This window comes from Heterodontus francisci, chromosome 6 (genome assembly GCF_036365525.1).
Source record: "Heterodontus francisci isolate sHetFra1 chromosome 6, sHetFra1.hap1, whole genome shotgun sequence".
Taxonomy (NCBI): Eukaryota; Metazoa; Chordata; class Chondrichthyes; order Heterodontiformes; family Heterodontidae; genus Heterodontus; species Heterodontus francisci.
The window spans coordinates 47,960,525-47,982,306 of NC_090376.1; the positions used below are offsets into that span (position 1 = coordinate 47,960,525).

Below are 21,782 nucleotides of genomic sequence, written 5' to 3' on the forward strand. Positions count from 1 at the left end.
ATAAGGGCATGAAAGCAGAGCTTGCTAAAGTGAACTGGCAAATTAGGTTATAGGTCAATAGAGGTGCAGTGGCAGAATACACAGAATAGATACATTTCAATGAGAAAGAAATATTCCAAGGATGGGACCCGCCATCTGTGGTTAACTAAAACAGTTAAAGATAGTATTAAACTTAAAGAAAAAGCCTATAATTGCGCAAAGATGGGAGGCAGGTCAGACGATTGGACTGAATATAAAAAAAGCAAAGGATGACTAAAAGATTGATAAGGAAGGTTAGACTATGAGAGAAAGCTAGCTCGAAATATAAAAACAGATAGTAAGAGTTTCTATAGATATTTAAAAAAGAAAAGTTAACAAAGTGAGCATTGATCCTATAGAAAGTGAGTCTGGGGAATTAATAACGGATAATAAGGAGATGGCAGATGAATTGAACAGATATTTTGCATCGGTCTTCACTATTGAGGATACAAGTAACATCCCAGTATTAGCTGTAAATTTGAAAATGGAAGGGAGGGAAGAACTCAAAAAAGTTACAATCACCAGGGAAGTGGTACTGAACAAATTGTTGGAGCTGCGGGCTGATAAGTCCCCGGGTCCTGATGGACTTCATCCTAGGGTGTTAAAATAAGTGGCTAGTGAGATAGTTGATGCGTTAGTTTTAATTTCCCAAAATTCCCCAGATTCGGGGAAAGTTCCTTTAGATTGGAAAATAGCAAATGTAACTCCTTTATTTAAAAAGGGAGACAGAAAGCAAGAAACTACAGGCCAGTTAGCTTAACATCTGTCTTAGGGAAAATGTTAGAAGCTATTATTAAAGGCGTTATAGCAGGGCATTTAGAAAAATTCAAGGTAATCAGGCAGAGTCAACATGGTTTTGTGAAAGGGAAATCATGTTTAACCAATTTATTGGAGTTCTTTGAGGGAGTTACATGTACTGTGGATAATGGGGAACTGGTGGCTGTGTTGTACTTAGATTTCCTGAAGGCATTTGATAAGATGCCATATCAAAGGTTATTTCAGAAAATAAAAGCTGATGGTGTAGGGGGTAACATATTGGCATGTATAGAAGATTGGCTAGCTAACATGAAATGGAGAATAGGCATAAATGGGTCATTTTCTGATTAGCAAGATGTAATAAGTGGTGTGTCACAGGGATCTGTGCTAGGGCCTCAACTTTTTACAATTTATATAAATGACTTAGATGAAGGGACCGTAGGTATGGTTGCTAAATTTGCTGATAACACAAAGATAGGTAGGAAAGTAAAGTGTGAAGAGGACATAAGGGTGCTACAAAGGGACATAGATAGGTTAAGTGAGTGGGCAAAGATCTGACAAATGGAGTACAATATGAAAAAGTGTGAAATTGTCCACTTTGGCAGGAAGAATAAAAAAGCATATTATCTAAATGGTGAGAGATTGCAGAGCTCTGAGATGCAGAGGGCTCTGGGTGTCCTAGTGCATGAATTGCAAAAGGTTAGTATGCAGGTTCAGTACTTCATTAGGAAAGCTAATAGACTGTTGCCGTTTATCGCAAGGGGAATTGAATACAAAAGTAGGGAGGTTATACTTCAGCTATACAGGGCATTGGTGAGACCACATCTGGAGTACTGTGTACAGTACTGGTCTCTTTATTTAAGGAAGGATGTAAATGCATTGGAGGCAGTACAGAGAAGGTTAACTAGTCTAATACCTGGAATGGGCGGACTTGTTACAAGGAAAGATTGGACAGGCTAGGCTTGTATCTGCTGGAATTTAGAAGAGTAAGAGGCGACTTGATTGAAACATATAAGATCCTGAGGGGTTTTGACAGGATGGATGTGGAAAGAATGTTTCCCCTTGTGGGAGAATCTAGAACTAGGGGTCACTGTTTAAAAATAAGAGGTCGCCCATTTAAGACAAAGATGAGGAGAAATTTTGTCGCACAGGGGGTCGTGAGTCTTTGGAATTCTCTTCTTCAAAAGGCAGTGGAAGCAGAGTCTTTGAATACTTTTAAGGCAGAGGTAGATAGATTCTTGATAAGCAAGGGGAAGGTTATTGGGGGTAGGTGTAAATGTGAAGTAGTCAGTTCAGCCATGAACTTATTGAATAGCGAAACAGTCTCGAAGGGCCGAGTGACCTATTCCTGCACCTAATTGGTATGTTTGTATGTATGTTCGTAGAACAAAATCCTGGCCCTTGTTGTTGTTTCTTGGACTTAAGCGTTTGTCAGTGCTCCTGTTGATGTGTAAGAGTGGCATGAGTGAGTCACCTGTGATTAAGCACCAAATTGCTGTTTGGTACCACAATTTATCACACAACTCAGATAAGGAAAAGACTGCATGAGCAACCAGGGCATTGGTGAGATGGCAGCCTGAGTACTGTGTGCAGTTTTGGCCTCCTTATTTAAAGAGGAATATAATTGTATTGGAAGCAGTTCAGAGAAGTTCAGAGAAATTCACTAGGTGGATTCCTGAGAAGAATGATTTGCCTCTCCTATCACACTGTCGCTATGACTGCTGCGATCCACCCCCACCTTCTGTCAGACATTCTAAGAAATGAATCATTAATCCAGTAGTAGTGCAGGAAATGAAACAGATAAATATTGTTCCTTTCCAATAATAAGCTTTCTAATTTTGGTTTTATTCATTCATGGGATGTGGGCATCGCTGGCCAGGCCAGCATTTATCGCCTATCTGTAATTGCCCTTGAGAAGGTGGTGGTGAGCCTCCTTCTTGAACTGCTGCAGTCCATGTGGTGTAGGTACACCCACAGTGCTGCTGGAAGGGAGTTCCAGGATTTTGACCCAACGACAGTGAAGGAACAGTGATATAATTCCAAGTCATGATGGTGTGTGGCTTGGAGGGGAACTTGCAGGTGGTGGTGTTCCCATATATCTGCTGCCCTGTCCTTCTAGTTGGTAGAGATCGCAAGTTTGGAAGGTGCTGACAAAGGAGCCTTGGTGCATTGCTGCAGTGCATCTTGTCGAGTGAATTTTGTTAAATACCATTGGCAGTATCCCTCAACTTAGGAATGAAAGCACTGCAGGTGGATTTTTGACCGGTCCAGAACATAAATGTACCCAAAACTACCGACAGTATCATTTACCATCCAATGAATATTAATCTATGTAATACCATCCCTATTGGTGAACTACATCACCCAAACAGACCTCGATTGTGCTGAGCATGGTGGAGGAATAGCAGGGCAGGACTTCCACATGCCCATGTGATCCCATTGTCTTCTAACTGCTTTTTACTAGGAGAGATTTAATTTTGCATGTCGGATAGCTTTAGAGCAGAAGTCCTTCTCTTCACTAGATCTCTGCTGTTGGGAGGGTGGGGAAATGGTTTTAGCTACAGCATTTCATAGGCTGCTGCAGTTTAAAGAGCCCAGTAGAACAACATTTTGCTTAGGAAAGAGAGATAGGGAGAGGAAAATGAGCAATTTGGAGCTGGAACTCAAGTGGCAACTCTCTTTAATGGGGGAGCTGAGCAGATATCCCTACTTCTCAATAGAATTCTTTTGCTGGAGAATGATAACAACTATGAATCCCAATTTGTTTAACAGCTCACAGGAAGGCAGGTTGCAAGTGGTGCCCCAGAGGCATAGAGAGCAGCAAGTCTACCAAGAATCAAAGTCTAAGGTACCATTTAACAATAATCGATCTCAGGCTGTATTCTAAGTACAACTCCTATGTGTAGTCTACTGTAATATACTGCAATAGCAGAACAATTGCAAAACAAAATAAGTTAAAGGAAGAAATCCTAAACAGTATTAAAACAAGATTTATTTTTAATGTCTGTAAGAAAATCATTCCAGTTACAAATATGTAATAATATGACAGTCAAATAGCACAGCAGAAAATTAAAATAGTGTACTGAAAATAGTGAACAGAGGAATTTTGTCTCCCTTCAGAAATGTTGTTACAGCACTCTAATGTTGCCAATCAACAGTGTAATGTAGAAATTGTGTGAATTCGACAAACTGAGAGCAAATATTTTCATTGGTCAGCGTAGCATAAACATTGCATGTGCCAGCAGTAAGATATTTCCAGATGTGTGATTGTATTTTAGCACAGGCTCCCCACCTGGTAGCAGTCGCGCTATTAAGATATAGTCATGTGCAATGAGAGGTAGGCAAGGGGCTGAATTTTATCAGCCCTCCAATGGTGGGGGTCGTGGTGGGGGGGCCCAGAAAATTCTTTCGGGAGAGGCCTGCCACGACCCCTGACGCTGGGAAGGCCCCACCGCATTTTACCAGTGGCAACAAAACCTCGGAGCGGCCCCCACTGCTTGGCATCAGAGCCTTAATCTACATATGCTTCTTTTCTTTTTCTTTTGGGCCTCCTTATCTCGAGAGACAATGGATACGCGCCTGGAGGTGGTAATGAGATTAAATTAATGCATAACACTTACCTGGTAGCGACGGCCATCCTGCGCTGACATTCCGGCCGCTGGCCAGAACTCCCGTGCCTTCGGTTCTCCGTATGGAGAACTGAGGCGTGACACTAGTGGTGGTGGCGGGGGAGTAAAGAGTGAAATTTTCAGGGCGGAAGGGGGTGAGCGGGGGAACACTTTCTATTGGTGGGAAGGGTTTGAAGGGCAAAGGTAATGAGTCTCGGGGGAAAGTTCGGGTTGGGAATGAAGTTTAATTTGGCTGGGATAGGCACAAAAACAAACACGGGGTGGGGGGGAGGAGATTCCCGTTTTTATTTAAATTTTTACGCAAATTTCAAATGAACGTCTCTTTCAAATTTTAAATGTTACTGCAGGGCTTGAAGTCCTTTAAAAATGGCAGCAGACGTCGTTGCTGGGGACGGAGCGGCCGCCCCCTCTATGTCATAGGGGGAAGCCGTTCCATTCCCTCCATTTAAATAAGCCCCAGTGTGGAATATCGCTGGGGCTCAGCAGCGCACAAGTCACACGTATGCCATGCCTTCTCTCAAGTCTTGGTGGCGCGCTTATAAAATTCAGCTCAAGATCTTTTCATTGGGTTTCCTAATTATCTCTTCAAAAAATGGAGTAAAAGGCTACATGTCCAAACAGCAGTTGCGATCTGGCTTTAGCATAACAGAACTTTAGAATGAATAAAAAGGTGCTTGGCCATGTCATGAACAGAAGCTCAAAAGGTTGAGGTTTCTCTCTCTGCCAGTGTTGATGCTGATGGCAATGGGGAGGGAGGCGGAAATACTTATTTTCTTTCAACAGCAACAACAATTTGTATTTATACAGTACCTTTAATGAAGTAAAATGTCCCAAGGCACTTCACAGGAGCGTTAACAAACAAAATGTGACACCCAACCACAGAAGGAGGAGAGGTTTAGGGAGGGAATTACAGAGCTTAGGGCCTTGGCAGCTGAAGCTGAATGGTGGAGCAATTAAAATTGGAGATGCTCAATAGGGCAGAAATGGAGGCGTGCAAAGATCTCGGAGGGTTGTGGGGCTGGAGGAGGTTACAGAGATGGGGAAGGCTGAAGCCATGGAAGATTTGAAAACAACGATAAGAATTTTAAAACCAAGGTGTTGTTTAACAAGGAGCCAATGTTAGTCAGCGAGCACAGAGGTGATGAGTGAACGGGACTTGGTGTGAGTTAGGACATGGGTAGCGGGGTTTGGATGACCTCAAGTTTATGGAGGGTGGAAGGCAGGTGGTTGGCCAGGAGTGCTTTGTAATGGAGGTAATAAAGGCATGGATGAGGGTTTCAGCACCAGATGAGCTGAGTAGGGGTGGTGTCGGGCGATGCTGTGAAGGTGGTAGTAGGTGGTCTTAGTGATGGTGTGGATACGTGGTCAAAAATAATTACCATTGTGAATGAATTGTTCTGGTTGTTATGTGTAGAGTCATTATAAAGTGTTTAGGAAGATTTCGTCTGCTTTGTATTTCTAGTGGAATCATAAACAAGTGGTGAAGGGTCTGCTCCTGCCTCCCAAAACATTAACATCTCTTTTCTCTGTTCAGAGGCCAACCTGCTGTATAATTGTAATTCCAGTACTTTCTGCTTTGAAATCATGATGATGTTCACTAGAAATACTGACCAGAGGAAATCTTCCTGAACATATCTACAGTGCCACATGCAATTTTTCTTGTTATGTTCATACTGGACTTGGCACTGGGGACAAAAGTATAAAATACAGCTTGATAAGTTTCTGCACCCAAAATGATTTCATGAACTGCTATTATATAACGCTTGTTTTACATCCATTTGAAATTACCTGCTTCAGTAAAGATTACCAGCCTGAATCTGTGCCTTTGCTACAGTGAAATGGCTCATTTTGAAGAGATAAATAGAAGAAAAAGCTGCAAGTATGAAGTAAAAAAATACTGAAATACACAGCAGGCCAGCCAGAGTCCAAAAGGGGAAAAGGCAGACACTGATAAAGGAGGGATAATTTTCCGAGTATGCATCAGTGATGGCGAATCTCACTCGCTACCAACACACATCATCAAAAAATTGTGGGTGAGCAGACCTTGCTTTTCCACTGTGTACAGGAGGCGGGTGAGATTCCCTGCTGCCTATGCCAGAGACTTAGGGATATGCTGTGTACCTCCAGCATTTTAGTTTTTTTTTGCTCATTTTGTTTGCATCACACACAGGTAATTGTGGGTGAATCAAGTAATCCTTCTTTCACAATCTTCTGTTTATTCAACTTCAGTGCAGATCAGATATCCCTTCAGTGATGGTTGCATATATGGACAAAACATACACCTGTTCTTATGACTTCCTGAGAATCTGAAGGAAAAAAAATACAGTGAGCCCACAACAGAATTTTTTTTTGTTTCTCCCCTTCCTCCTGAAGGTCAATTTTTGATGCTGTCACAGATGCCAGGCACCCTTCAATACCTACTTAAAGTATCCATTTTTTCACATCTGATGGCAGACAGTGAATTCCAGCAGGTTATTGGCCACAGTGCCCATCACTGCCCTGACCTGTTCTGTCCTTACCTGATTGCCATTCATATATTTCTGCAGGTGGTACAGGGCTAACTTACTGCTTCCGCCTGTCCTGTGGGCAGCTGTGCTCACAGGAACTGCAGGTTAGGGAATCAGGGCTATCATTTTGTAGTCATATCTGTGGTCCACATTTTCTTTGTGTCTAGTTTCTCCAATAGGCGTGTAGGATGAACCCTTATACTCCATGACTAAGGAAAACATTCAGCAGTAGGAATCTTAGCTGCTTTATTTCCTTCCCTTACTTGGGGGAACTGAAACCAATTGCATTCCTAACTTTCCTCCAACACCTGCTAATACCTGCTACACCCGGAGATGCACCAAGTTGTCCTGCAATCTGTTTGGCTGATGTGGCTGTGAGGCTTGCAGCACTGCTAAGTGCTTGAGGATGAGGTGAAGCCATGAATGTTCTGTATGAGTCCTGACTGATAGAGATTGTTGGTAGGTGAGTGATAGGGGTATGTTACATTGAACAGTGGCTGAAGCTAGTGGTGCAGATGGTGGGACATGGCATTTGAAGATGCATTCACTGGCCTCAACCACTTTTAGCTTTGAGCTTTTTGTGGAACTGCATCCAGGTTGTCAGGGCTTGACTCCTGGCATTGACCTCCATGGCAAACTGGTCCCACTGCCTTCTAAGAGTTTGCCTGGAGGTCGGCCTGGCCCCTGTGGATAGATGACGTCTCTCTTCCTCTGCACTTCCTCAACTAAGGCCTCCAGTTCAGCACTGGAAAATCTTAGAGCCCACTCTCTGTCATATTGTGTCATTCTTGTGTATTTCGAAGGCCAGAATCAGTTGAATGACTTCGAGCACCAGCCACCATGCACTTTCCCATTAAAGAGGTGAAGCAAACCAGGTTAGCTTTAACTGGTGCTAGCCTCTCACAATTTTGGGCCACCGGCTGAGGTGTGCAGCCACTCAACAGCACCACTGGCTGCACACTGCAATCATATAAATTAACAGGCATTTCATTTTGATAGAAATGAAAATCAGATGGTTTCTATAATGGGAAGTGAATCTGCAATGGCAGGTTTACATCCACGCAGCAATCTGAAAACCTATTTCCCCTCCCCCAAGACACCACTATAGTTTTTCTGTGGCATCAGCCGAAGATAATATTTTGCATTTTCTGGGGTCATTTTCTTTTTGTTACACCCCGAAAAATTAAAAATGTTGCTAACACGGCACTAAAATACTATACAAAGGAATGACGAGTGCATTAATAGAATTTTCTGCTTGTCACTTCTTCTATCTCATTCATGCTTTTCCTGTTGCCTATCATCTGTAGTGGTATGATCAACACTTTTCTCCATTTTAACATGTTTCCTTCCTATTTCCTTATTTTAAAAGTACTAATGGAATCATTATGATAATGTCATGGTTAACAAGCCCTTTGAATAGAAATGATTAAGCAGTTTGCCACCACTCCACCTCTGCTGTTCAAAATCAGTAAAACAGTATTGCAGAACTACAGCATACCACACAAAAAATACTGCCAATGTCTCCTAGGTGAAATTACAGAAACTAAAAAGGTTTGTCACCTCATCATCAATTGTTCTACTGTTGTCATAGTCTTTGGTTGGCACAAGAAATTGCAGATGTTAAAAAATAGTCTGCTCAGCGATATTCAAAGTGTATATATTATTAGCAAGAGAAACAAAGCTCTAATGTTCAGATTATCTGAAGAACAAGTCAAAAAAAATTTGCAATTATTTTGATAAAACAAAATTTTAATAAGGAAGCGATTTTTCCCAAATTCTCAGTGTTTCACAACCAATGAAGTAGTTTTGAAGATTGCAATGTAGAAAAAGGCAACAGCCAATTTCACACAGCAAGATCCTGCATACAGCAATGAGATAAATGGTGCAGTTGAGGGTTGGTAATGATGCCAGGAGAACTCCCTTGCTCTTGAAATAGTTCCATGGGACCTTTTAAATCCATCCGAGAGAGCAGACAGGGTCTGAGTTTTATACCTCATCTGAAAGACAACACCTCTCCCACTGCACCACTCCCTCAGTGCAGCACGGTCGTGTTAGCCTAAATTGTGGCCTCACGTATCTGGTGGGAAACTTGAATCCACAACCTTCTGACTTAGAGGCAAGAGAACTACTACAGAGCGACGGCTACTACTTTGGGGCAAGTTTAACTATTTATTTGCATTTTTTAAATGATAAACAGTAATTGTAATGAATAAGTATGATTAGCATTGGTATGGTACAAATTCTGGGGAGCTGGCTCCTTCAAAGATGGTGCTGAACATGAAATTCGCCACTACAATTTCACAATTGGTAACAAAATCCACAATGGTTTTTCCATTGATAACTACTCATTCTGTTCCAAGCTGTTCCTACAATTGTTGACCTTTCCATGCTCCCCAAAGACACAGAAAATACTCTTAAAATAAAATAAACATTAAATTATGGGGTGATCAATAAAAGCAAAGACTAATTATTGGGAATACGAGGTGAACAAATCAGTTACTTACACATTCATTGCACTTTGACTATAATGAGCTGCTATACACAGCTTCCATTTTCTTTTGTGCTTCATATTTTTCCTAAATGTAATAAATACAATGCAATCCTGTTACGTATTGTTGCTCATCGATGTCCAGTCAAACACATATAGCATATAGGGCAGATAGTGGCATAGTGGTAATGTCACTGAACTAGCAATCCAGAGGCCCAGCATAATGCCCTGGGGACATGGGTTCAAATCCCACCATGGCAGCTGGTGGAATTTAAATTAAATTAATTAATAAAAATCTGGAATTGAAAGCTAGGGTCAGTAATGATACCATGAAGCTATCATCTATTGTTGTAAAAACCCAGCTGATTCACCAATGTCCTCTCGACAAGGAAATCTGCTGTCCTTACCTGGTCTGGCCTATATGTGACTCCAGACCCACAGCAATGTGGTTGACTCTTAACAGCCCTCTAAAATGGTCCAACAAGCCATTCAGTTGTCAGGGGCAATTAGGGATGGGCAACAAATGCTGACCTTGCCAGTGATGCTCACATCCCATGAAAAAGAATTTTAAAAAACACAAAAATGCTAGTGAAATTACTTTGGAACTGAGAACCATGTTTGTTTTGGAATTTTGCTTGCATCTGACTGGCATGGTTGTGGACCTAGCTGTGTGAACAGTTATATATTTTTATATTTTATTACAAGCACATATGGAATTTCTGAGATTTAGATCTTTAATCAATTTGCACATTCTTTTAGAATGTTCAAGTACATAGACATGTATCATTTACTATATTTAATCATGCAAGTTAATGTTGCCAAGCATGTGGTCATTTTCACTGTTAGGTCAAAGTATATTAGATCGATATTCTGCCTTTAAAGACTTACCCTCTTTATTGCCAGGCGTATGTGCTGAGGAACATCTGGTATCAAAGTTGACAGCAGAAATTTCACTACAAACACAATATGCTGAAAGAAATAAAATATATTCTTTTACTGTACACCATTTGTTAAACTTGCATAAGCCACAGCAATAGAAGTTATATTGCATTAGTACTAATATATCTGCAGTAAAATATATAGAAGATAGTTAAACTTTTTTGGAATTGTTATAAAGTACAAGTAGAGTTCATATTTATATATAACGCTCAAGATCAAACTATGGAACTAAGCCCATATAGACCATGGAGATAAAAACAAGTAATTCTGGAAATACTCAGCAGGTCTGGCAGCATCTGTGGAGAGAGAAACAGAGTTAACATTTCAGGTCAGTGATCTTTCATCGGAACTGGCAAATATTAGAAATGTAATAGGTTTTAAGCAAGTAAAGCGGGGGTAGGTCAAGAGATAACAAAGGGCAAGGTCACAGAGAATAACTGACCAGAAGGTCATGGAGCAAAGGCAAATGGTATGTTAATGGTGTGCTGAAAGACAAAGCGTTAGTGCAGTGAGGGTGTTCATTGATATGAAAATGAACAGCCTGGCCCCAAGCACAAACATGAAAAAAACCAGTGGGTAAGCACAGTAGAAACAAACTGAAATAAAATAAACAAATTAAAAATAGAAGAAAGAAAAAATAACAAAATAAAAATAAAAGTGGGGGTGGGAGGCTGTCATGCTCTAAAATTATTGAGCTCAATGTTCAGTCCGGCAGGCTGTAGTGTGCCTAATTTTTATTTTTAGTTTATTATTATTATTTATTTATTTATTTTATTTCCGCTTGTTTAGTTGGTTTCTACTGTGCCTACCCACTGTTTCTTTCATGTTTGTGCTAGGGGCCAGGCTGTCCATCCCTCAGCTGATGAATCTGTACTCCTCCTTGTTGAACACCAAGGAAGAAGCACTGAGGGTAGCAAGGGCACAGAATGCACTCAGTGGGTAGGGGATTTCAATGTCCATCACTGAGTGGCTTGGTAGCATCACTACAGACCGAGCTGGCCTAGTCCTGACTGGGCCTGTGGCAGGTGGTGAGAGAACCAACCAGAGGGAAAAACCGATTTGACCTCACCCTCACCAATCTACCTGTCATAGATGGATCTGTTCATGACAGCATTGGTCGGAGTGACCACCGCACCGAACACGTGGACACAAAGTGCCATCTTCACACTGAGGATACACTACCACCGTGCTAAATGGGAAAGACTCAGAACAGATCTAGCAGCTCAAACAGGGCATCCATGAGGTGCTGTGGGCCATCAGCAGTGCAGCAAAATTGTATTCAACCGTAATCTGTAACCTCATGTGCTGGCATATCCCTCACTGTACCATTACTATCACACCAGAGGATCAACCCTGGTTCAATAAGGAGTGTAGGAGAGCATGACTGGAGCTGCACTGCGCGTACATAAAAATGGTGAACCTGGTGAACAACATAGAACTACATCTTTACTAAACAGCGGAAGCAGAATGCCACAGACAGAGATAAACAATCCCACAACCAATGAATGTGGTCAAAACTCTGCAATCCTGCCACATCCAGTCATGAATGGTGGTGGATAATTAAGCAACTAACTGGAGGAGGAAGCTCCACTAACCTCCCTATCCTCAATGATGGGGGAGCCTCATACGTCAGTGCAAAAGCCAAGATTGAAGCATTTGCAACAATCTTCAGCTAGAAGTGCCAAGTGGGTGAACCATTTTGGACTTTTCCTGAAGTCCCCAGCATCACAGACTTCAGCCAATTCAATTCACTCCATTTGACATCAAGAAACGGCTGAAGGCACTGGATACTGCAATGGCTATGGGCCCTGACAATATCCTGGCAGTAGTACTGAAGAAGTGTTCCGGAATTAACCGCGCCCCTAGCCAAGCTGTTCCAGTACAGCTACAACAATGGCATCTACTCAATAATGTGGAAAATTCCCCAGCTATGTCCTGTCCACCAAAAGCAGGACAAATCCAATCTGGCCAATTACTGCCCTATCAGTCTACTCTCAATCATCAGCAAAGTGATGGAAGGGGTCATTGACAGTGCTGAGAAACTGCACTTATTCAGCAATAACCTCTTCATTAATGTTCAGTTTGGGTTCTGCCAGGGCCACTCAGCTCCTGACCTCATTACAGCCTTGGTCCAAACATGGACAAAAGAGCTGAATTCAACAGGTGAGGTGAGAGTGCCTGCCCTTGACATTAAGGCAGCATTTGACTGAATGTGGCATCAAGGAACCCTAGCAAAATTGAAGTCAGTGGGATCAAGGGAAAACTCTCAACTGGTTGGAGTCATACCGAGCACAAATGAAGATGGTTGTCGTTGTCAGAGGCCAATCATCTCAGCCCCAGGACATCACTGCAGGAGTTCCTCAGGGTAGTGTCCTAGGCCCAACCATCTTCAGCTACTTCATCAATGACCTTCCCTCCATCTTAAAGTCAGAAGTGGCGATTTTTGCTGATGATTGCAGTGTTCAGTAACATTCGCAACTCATATACTGAAGCAGTCCGTGACTGCAAGCAAAAAGACCTGGACAACATTCATGCTTGGGCTGTTAAGTGGCAAACAACATTTGTGCCACACAGTGCCAGGCAATGACCATCTCCAAAGACAGAATCCGACCAACTTCCCTTGCTGTTCACTTGCATTTCCATTGCTGAATCCCCTACCATCAGTGTTACCATCGACCAGAAAGTTAACTGGATCAGCCACAGAAATACTGTGGATATTAGTGCAGGTCAGAGGCTGGGAATTCTGTGGAAATTCTGCAACTCCCCAAAGCCTGTCCACCATCTACAAGGTATGAGTAAGAAGTGTGATGGAATACTCTCCACTTGCGTGGATGAGTGCAGCTCTAACAACACTCAAGAAGCTTGGCACCATCCAGGACAAAGCTTGATCGGCTCCCCATCCAAGACCTTAAACATTCACTCCCTCCACTACCGACGCACAGTGGCAGCAGCATGTACCACCGCAGCAACTCACTAAGCCTCTTTCGACAGCACCTTCCTGGCCTGTGACCTCTGCCACCTAGAAGAACAGGGGCAGCAGACACAAGGGAACAATACCATATGTAGGTTCCCCTCCAAGCCACACAATATCCTGACTTTGAACTATATCACTGTTCCTTTACTGTCACTGCATCAATATTATGGAACTCCCTTCCTAATAACATTGTGGGTGCACCTACCCCACATGGACTGCAGCGTTCAAGAAGGCGGATCACCACCACCTTCTCAAGGGCGATTAGGGATGGGCAACAAATGCTGGCCTTACCAGGGATGTTCACATCCTATAAATGAATTTAAAAAAACATACATCTCTAATTGGTGACAGAAAGAAACAATGATCTGATCACCCTGGATGGATTTGAGCTCAGATACCAGAATGAAAGGGCAGCATTTTACCCACTGCACCACCCAGTTTCTCATGGCACCATTTCATGTGTTGTCATCATTACTATGAAAAAAGCTGAGAAAATCAAAAAGGCACAAACCACTTTTTCCTATATCACAGAGCTTTAAAGAGATTAAACAGGCATATTGAAATTATATCTTTTAAGTTACAATGCATACTCCCATAAAACCTTGTTCTTTTTTTTTCTTAAATATATTGTAGCAGTTTCCCCAGCAGGTTATGTAAGTTGGCATTTATTAAAATAATTACCATACCTCAAACACAATCAGGATGACGAGTTTTTCATGAAAGAGCTTCTCCCTCCCAAATTCTGCAGTGAATGCAATGAGGCAGCCATTGGTCACCACGGCAATGTTATTTATTAGATCCAATATTGTGAACCAGTGACCTGACAATACACAAACCACGTTAGTCAGGTCTCATATATCCACAAACCAGAGAAAAACATGGTGCAGTAACATTTTATTGGCAGTAGGGGGTATATTTTCCCACTAAACCTTAAATATAATAATCACAGAGAATTGGGCTAAAAATGGAAAATTCATTAAAGAGCAGAAAAGTCCATTTCCATTATTATTATAGCTGATCCAAGTTTACTACTGAAAATAGCCAATGCTTGTTAAGACAAACTAAGGTTTTGTTGATGATCTATCATGAGAAAAAGATTATTTTAATAAGAGAATGCCACATTTGCAAGTATCAGTATGCACTGACAGAATGGATGTACAAACCTTTACAGCCTAGTGGTGCACCAGGAGAGAGCAGCCTGGGAACAAAGACTGGTACCGATAAACACACTTTGATGGTTCAACATCAGCACTTCATTGCTTATTTCGGAATGTGCTGGACAGAAATCCTGAAACGGACATCTCTGCAGTATGATCACTTGACAGAGCTACAGATCACCATAGAGAATGTGGCTCTCAGGGTTAATCAAGACAATAGACAAATTTAATAGAGTGTTGTGAAGAAGTGACTGATTGGATAATTAAAGGGAGTGGCATGTATGCTCCAGGTTGTCAACTGGGACTAGTCTGTATTCAAATTTGTATCAAAGATTTTACAAACAATCCTTCAGTGTGATTGCATAATTTAGTGATGAGATGTGCAATAGATTGCATCTGCACTGACAACCATTGTTTGCACAAAGAGAAACCTAAAACTGTGTAAACCTTTGCACAATTAATGATATACATTATATAAAAAACAAGTAGCTCAAATGATTCCAAGTCATTGGCATTTGTAGGTTGCCATTTTTTTCTATTCAACTTGACAGTCAGAGGTGATAAGGATATTATGGACTGGATTTTGTGCAGGAGGTGGGGCTCCCAGTGCCAGACCAAAAAGGTGGCCACTGCTGGTACTGCAGAGGCCTCGGACCCAGGCCCAGCGCTGGAACCCTGGAGAATAGGTTGGTGAGTCGGACCCCCCCACTGCCCCCCCCCCTCTCCCCACCCGGCTGCTGGTAAGATCCCAGCAGCGGCAGGAAAAGGCCCTTAAGTGGTCGTTAATAGGCCAATGTCAGGTTCCATGGTGGCTGCTGCTGCTCTGGCACTACCACCACCCCCAACCCCCACCCCCCCCCGACCCCCCACCAACAAAAACCTTCCGTTTGGAGGAGAATAATATAAAGCCCATATGTTTTCAGTTTCAACAAGTTGTGATGTATCTTTGTATGGAAGATTCATGCGGTTTCCTTCCTGGCAGCACTATTGTCAACTCTTACCAATATCTTGAGCCATATGAGCGATGGGACGTTTGTACATCCATAACAGTCGATTAGCATCCACACGTATGTCAAATAAGATGGTTAAGAAGAAAAAGAATGGTCCCAGTGGGAATGAGACAGCAAAAAGCTATAAACAAAACAGTAAAGAAGTTTTTGAAAGTCACCTTTTATTTAAATGATTCATTGTGGCTTGTGGAAACTAAATTTTAACATTTCATTCACAGCATTATATAGATGTTTTCTTTCTCAAACTGCAGTTACTGTTTGTCCTAAATTACAGATGAATACTATTTTAAAATATCATAAAACAAATCAAAACTAATTGCATACTGAATGGAGGTGTTATTTCTGTCTTCTGGATCTCTTGTTTCAAACAGGTGGGAATCTCATGGTTAAATGTACACCAGGATTTTGTGACATCATTCTGACGCCAACATCATTTTCTGACCACACTGCCCGACTAATGTACAAATTAGTTGCTGCATTTACCTACAACAACAACAGTGCTTACACTTCACAATAATTCACTTGCTGTAAAATGTTTTGGGATATCTTGAGAATGTGAAGGGTGCTTTACAAATGTTTATTCTTTACGCTGCTGCAAAAGTTTGAACTTAGCATTATGAAAAGATAAAGTAAAGGTCAAGTTCTGGAATTATTATTGCATGAGTTGCACACTTCAGACAGTGTGCAACATGGAGTTGAAATCTCAGGTTTGATTAATTCCAATATTTAGAAATCTATCAGTCTATACTTCTCTAACCTTTAACTCTAATAATAATTGTTTCTTCCTGGTAACTGTTAATCCTTACCATCTGATAGCCATATTGTATGACCTTTTCAGTGTACTCCTCCAGTGTGAAGTCTCCAAGGTCAGGTTTGCTGTAGTCCCTGAGAATACACTCATTCACCGTACTGCAGTCGTTTTGAAATTCTTCCTTATTATCACAGCAGTATCTGCTCATCAGTTTTTTTAACCACCTAAAAAAATGCCCAAGGTAAAATGTAAAATATATATTAAAATATAAAATATTGTCCCACAATGTTGTTCTTCACAATTTTTGTTAACTAAGGATTAATGATAATTTTTTTTTTTAGATATTAGAACCTTAGCAGTAATATCATACACATTCTTAAAGCACTGTATTGAAGTTCTCTACCTGCCAATTTAACTGATATTAATAAGGGTTGTGAGGAAGAACGTTTTAATGTAGCGAATGGTAAGGGCCTGGAACTCGCTGTCTATGAGGGTGGTGGAAGAGGAGACAATAAATGATTTCAAAAGGAAATTGGATGTGCACTTGAGGGAAATAAACTTACAGGGCTACAGGGATACAGTAGGGGAATGGGATTGACTAGATTGCTCTACAGGGAGCTGGCATGGACTCAATCAGCCGAATGGCCTCCTTTAGTGCCGTAATGACTCTATTGGCTGCATTTTATTCTGGTGAGGGAGTTCCCAGCGGCGGGCTGGAAGGTGAGGAAAGAAGCCACCTCAGCCCTCTTTCAGACTCCCGTAGCCCTGGACAAAATGGCAGGCAATTAACTGCCTGCCAACTGGGACGCGGCCCTTTAAGGGATGAGGTCCCACCTCCAGTACTAGCAGCACCACTGAAAGTACAAAGAGAGGAGGAGACCCTGGGAGAGGTAAGTGGAGTTGGGGTCACCAGGGCCATTCAGGCAGGCCCCAGCGACAGTGTTGGCAGGGTGGGGGAGGTTTGGTGAGGGTGGGGGAGTGGCGCCCTCCGGAATCCCTGGATTGCCCCCAAAGGAGAGACTCCATGATCCTGCTAGGAGGCCGCCAGGCTTTACTTGACGGCATTCTCCTGTGGCTGCAGGCAACTCTGCCTTAAGCAAAATTGAGGTAGGGGTGGGAAGAGGCCCTTAAGAAGTTATTAATTGGCCACTAATCGGCTGAATGGGCCTGGTGCAGGAAGGCTGTCAATGGCAGGGGGCCCTGGCAACATCGAGAATGATACCCCCTGCCATTTTGTTTGTGCCCCTGTCTCTATGCCTGCCTCCAAGGGCAGAACAAAATTCAGTCCAATGACTAACCCATTTAATATAAATAGGTAGACCCCCCTCCCCTCCTTCAATGTCGCAGATAGAAGAATTTGATATAAATGTATTAACTGTTCGTGAAATAATATTTCACAAAGTAATTTCTAGCCCTACATTCCATATGTTGGTAATGTTTTCCTCCTGGATCCTCAAGGACCAGAAGAATTTTACTATTCATTTTCCATTGATGGTAAAAGCAGATATCAGGTAGAACACTTTCCAGATGGCCCTGACATGGTCGGTATTGATCTACTGTCCACGTCCAAGTTTCCATCTCTTGCTATTCAGTAGTGATAAGTGTTAGCAGAACAAGTTTTAAGTATTGTACTTGGAAATGCAATGGATTGCCCACCCCAGTGATGGTGCATATTGCTGGAGTCATGTCCTCATCTATCCCTGATTCCCATACACAATATTAGTGGATCCCCTCTGGCATAGTGCATGGATAAAGATATATGAATTGGATGCATAAACAAATAATATTTTCCTCATCCAATGCAGGTAGACAACTAAAAAGTAAAATCTGTTCCCCTCACTGATTGCAGTTCCATATATAATTAATCCATATACGTTACTGTGTTCTAATTGCATAATTACATAAAAGCATGCATCACTTGCATAGCAGTTAAATAAATCTATGCATCATAGTTGCTTCTTGTACACAATATAAAATAATTAGAAATACAATGGATGAGCATGAGAAATACACAACATATATTATTGAAGAATAATTTCACTGATGCCACATTCCCAGTTGAGAACCACACTCAAAGGGGAGGGTGTATGGCTACAACAGTGCAATGCTGTTTCTCTAATTAGTGGGCCCTTGAAGCATGGCTCGCCACCGGGAACGTGGGAGCACTGAATATACCTTTACACATGAGCAGCATTCAAATTGGAAATATATGTGTCTTAATAAATGAATACAACTCTATATAAATATAAACATGCCAATTTATATAATTGCACCAAATTACATAAAACTATATATAACTAAAAGTTCGCAAATGGTTCCTTTGCTAGTTCTATGCCCGCAACCATGCAGCCCCGGCATCACCTTGAAAGTACATTCTTGTTTCCTCTGCTAGTCAGGAACATCTCCAGCACTAAAGCTGAGCAGTTTGTGCGCTAGCTGATTCTACACTTGCACTTCCTACCCTAATGTTATATTACTTGCTGTTCAGGGCTGTGACATTCAGCAATAAAAAGTGCCAACGGCCTTTTCACAGGCAGTATCTTTCGGTTAGTACAGATGAAAAAAAAGCTGCAAGTGCAACAAAAATAGACATTCTTCAGACATGAAAAACAAAAGAAAAGGCATTTTAAAACAGGCCTTTTTCTCCTATTCTGTTAAAATGCTAATTCAAGTTGAATCCTTTACTCTGAAGAAGGACCCATCCCAGGACCTTGATCTATCTTCTTTCTGCACATGCTGCCTGAACTTCCAGGGGAAATTTTAACGCCCAAGAACGGATGGTTTTGGGACGGGTGAGTAAATAACTAAATTTGACATTGCGACCACAACTCAGCTCCAAGTGCCCACTTCTGGGTATAATGGAGATTTATTTGGATGTGAGCAGGTAACTTACTCACTGAAATCAGGGTTTTAATTAGGGTAGGCAGTAGGTAATTATTGCTACAATTAACATCTTTAGACTTTTCAATTATGTTTTACTTAGCTTTGAATTTAACATGCCCAATACAGTTTCCCTGGGACTCATGACACTGATCAGTAAAAGGGAAGGGTGATTGAGTTGCATTTCAGGCGGCTACTTAAAATTGTGGTTGCCCTAACTGAATAAAAGCTCACTTATTACAACTCGGTGTCTCAGTTCCCTCTGGCAAATACTTTGCAGACAGTTCTTGGGTGGATACAATTTTTTCTAAACTTTGAAAGTTTTCAAATTGACGAGATCAGGAAGGCAGGCATGTTGGACGTGTCGGTCAGCACATCAGAAGAGGAAGATCATCACCAACCACGGCAGCGATGACATGCTATAATGGGATCAGCATGTGTGCTGGAGGGATGTGTGCTGGAAGGAGGTGCACAGGAAAGGGACTGAAGTCGCAGGAGGTACTACCCACAAGATTGGGTTTGCAGGCACAGGCTCAGCTTCCTGCAGTGCTTCTGCAGGGACTTAAAGCACAGGATGCAGTTGAATCATGAAATGTACTCACTTTTCCTGAGCGGGTTAGGCCATTAAACCACTTCCTACATTGCATCCCTGACCTGGACACGAAGTTCCTACTGCTCACCTCCTCAGCTATCTCCAACCATGCCTTCATGATGAGAGCCGTTGGTTTCTTACTTCCATTGTTAGGGGAAGTATGTCCCTCCTGCTCCTGACTATTTCAGTGATGCATTATTGAATCTGGATGCTGCCCTTGCTTGATGTGTAGGATCCATTGTGAACACCTCCAATTTGCATTTGTACACTGTCCTTTTAAATACAGCTGAGATTATGTCATGTGATTGTGCATTACACCCACAAAACACAGAAGTCAAAATTAATTGCTTCAATTCAGTTGTGATCACAGATTCGGACCTGCTGAGTTGATGTCTGCTTTTCCCCGGCACAATTACACCCCTGCTCGGCAGCTGCCTTCAGATTAATATTGAGGCCGCTGTGTGTCTTCAGCATTCTCTGCCTCTCTATCAATGGCTGTTACAGGTGGGCTCTACCAATGACTTATCTAAATAAAACTAATCACACCTGAAGCTGCTGAAATCAGAGGGACTTGAGGCTGAGTGATAGCTTTTAGCCGCATGCTACTGGACTGCCACAACCTAAATAATTTTCAATGTACTATAAAATTACATTACTAATAAAAACTCCACTGTGAATCAGTTACAATTTAAAATCTAATGATCAGCATTACAAAGACAGACTTACGGTGCAATAACATCTTTTATAAACTTCGGAAATGGTTTGGTGATCATCAGCGTAAGGACTTGAAAACTAAGTTCTGTCATGCAATTGTTCAGTTCTCCACAATTATCCTCCAAACCAGGTAAACCAATTGACGTGAAAAACTGTTCATTGTTCTAAAATCATTAGATCCATGATTAGTATTTTGGAATTCTTATGCAATCAGTCACTTTTTAATACTCAGTTAGATGCATTACCTACCGTTCTGAGAAATGCAATATAAAACAGAGAAGAGTAACTGTTGGCAAACTCGAAAGCAAATAACTTCATTATCAGAGCGTCATTATGATCAGTCTGAGTCCTGTAGTTTTCTACAAAGAGAAGAAGGAATGAAATAAGCAATGGCATTATAAAATGCTTTGGGACATCCCAAAGATGCGTGTTAAGCTGATATATAAATACAAGTTCTTTCCACTTTCTATAAATTAGTATCAGCTTCTGGCATAAAATTAGTGTTAATATACAGAATGAAATCATACTGTGAGTACTGGCATACAGACAAACTAATGTTAACTCATCCAGAGTCTTTAGATTCTTTTTGATTTTCTTATGCAGCCACTATAACAGTGGCTTTGCTAGTTTTCCCTCAGGGGGATGGCCTTCACAGCCATCAGCAAAAGTGCACCAAGAGAAGACACTCCACCTAAATAGATTGTTTGCTGTGTGCCCACCATCTTTCGTAGATGCAAGATGCCAACCATAACAATGGCTTTGCTAGTTTTCCCTCATAGGGATGTGCTTCCTTTCCATGTTCCTTCTACCCTTCCACTGTCCTCTGGATTTGTGCTGGGCTCTATTTGTCTCCCCAAATTTACAATATTCATAAACCACATGCAGGAGGTGACTGAATAATAATATTAAAATTTGTGGATAACACCATGTCCCATGGGCAACAGATTAGTTTTGAAACACTTGAACTATATGAATACATAACTACTTACCCCAATCAGTCATTTTAACTGCAATTATCTGATACGCCTAAAATTAAAATAACAATTGTCAAATTCTATATATTTTCCATACCAGAACATTACAGTTTTATCCCATAAAAAGGTCAATTTGAGATGATTAAAATTAAAATATCAAAGAGGATCGAGGAGATTTATTTTCACAGAATTATCACCTTCTGGAACAGATTACTTGAAGTGCAGTAATTATGAATTCTCTACAGTCCTTCAAAAGAGAACTGGACAAACTCCTGAGAGAGAAAGACCTTTCAAGTTATATAGGGGAAGTTGGGAGATAGTGAGATTCATGAGTTAGCATGGTCTAGATGATATCTTTATATATCATGTATTTTCTTTGCCAAAGAATACAAC

The 21,782-nt window shown here is 41.5% G+C and overlaps 1 protein-coding gene across 1 annotated transcript in view; it reads right to left on the reverse strand.

Moving 5' to 3' along the window:
• Nucleotides 1–9,414: 9,414 nt before the first annotated feature.
• Nucleotides 9,415–21,782, reverse strand: part of LOC137371573 (anoctamin-7-like) — a 76,797-nt gene continuing 64,429 nt past the window's right edge. The window contains exons 17-24 of the mRNA XM_068034412.1: nt 21,405–21,441; nt 20,665–20,774; nt 20,428–20,579; nt 16,285–16,453; nt 15,470–15,599; nt 13,998–14,131; nt 10,287–10,367; nt 9,415–9,486 (exon numbers count right to left, since the gene is read on the reverse strand). Coding sequence (XP_067890513.1) covers nt 9,433–9,486; nt 10,287–10,367; nt 13,998–14,131; nt 15,470–15,599; nt 16,285–16,453; nt 20,428–20,579; nt 20,665–20,774; nt 21,405–21,441 — 867 coding nt within the window. The 3' untranslated portion in view covers nt 9,415–9,432. The remainder of the gene's footprint in view (nt 9,487–10,286; nt 10,368–13,997; nt 14,132–15,469; nt 15,600–16,284; nt 16,454–20,427; nt 20,580–20,664; nt 20,775–21,404; nt 21,442–21,782) is intronic.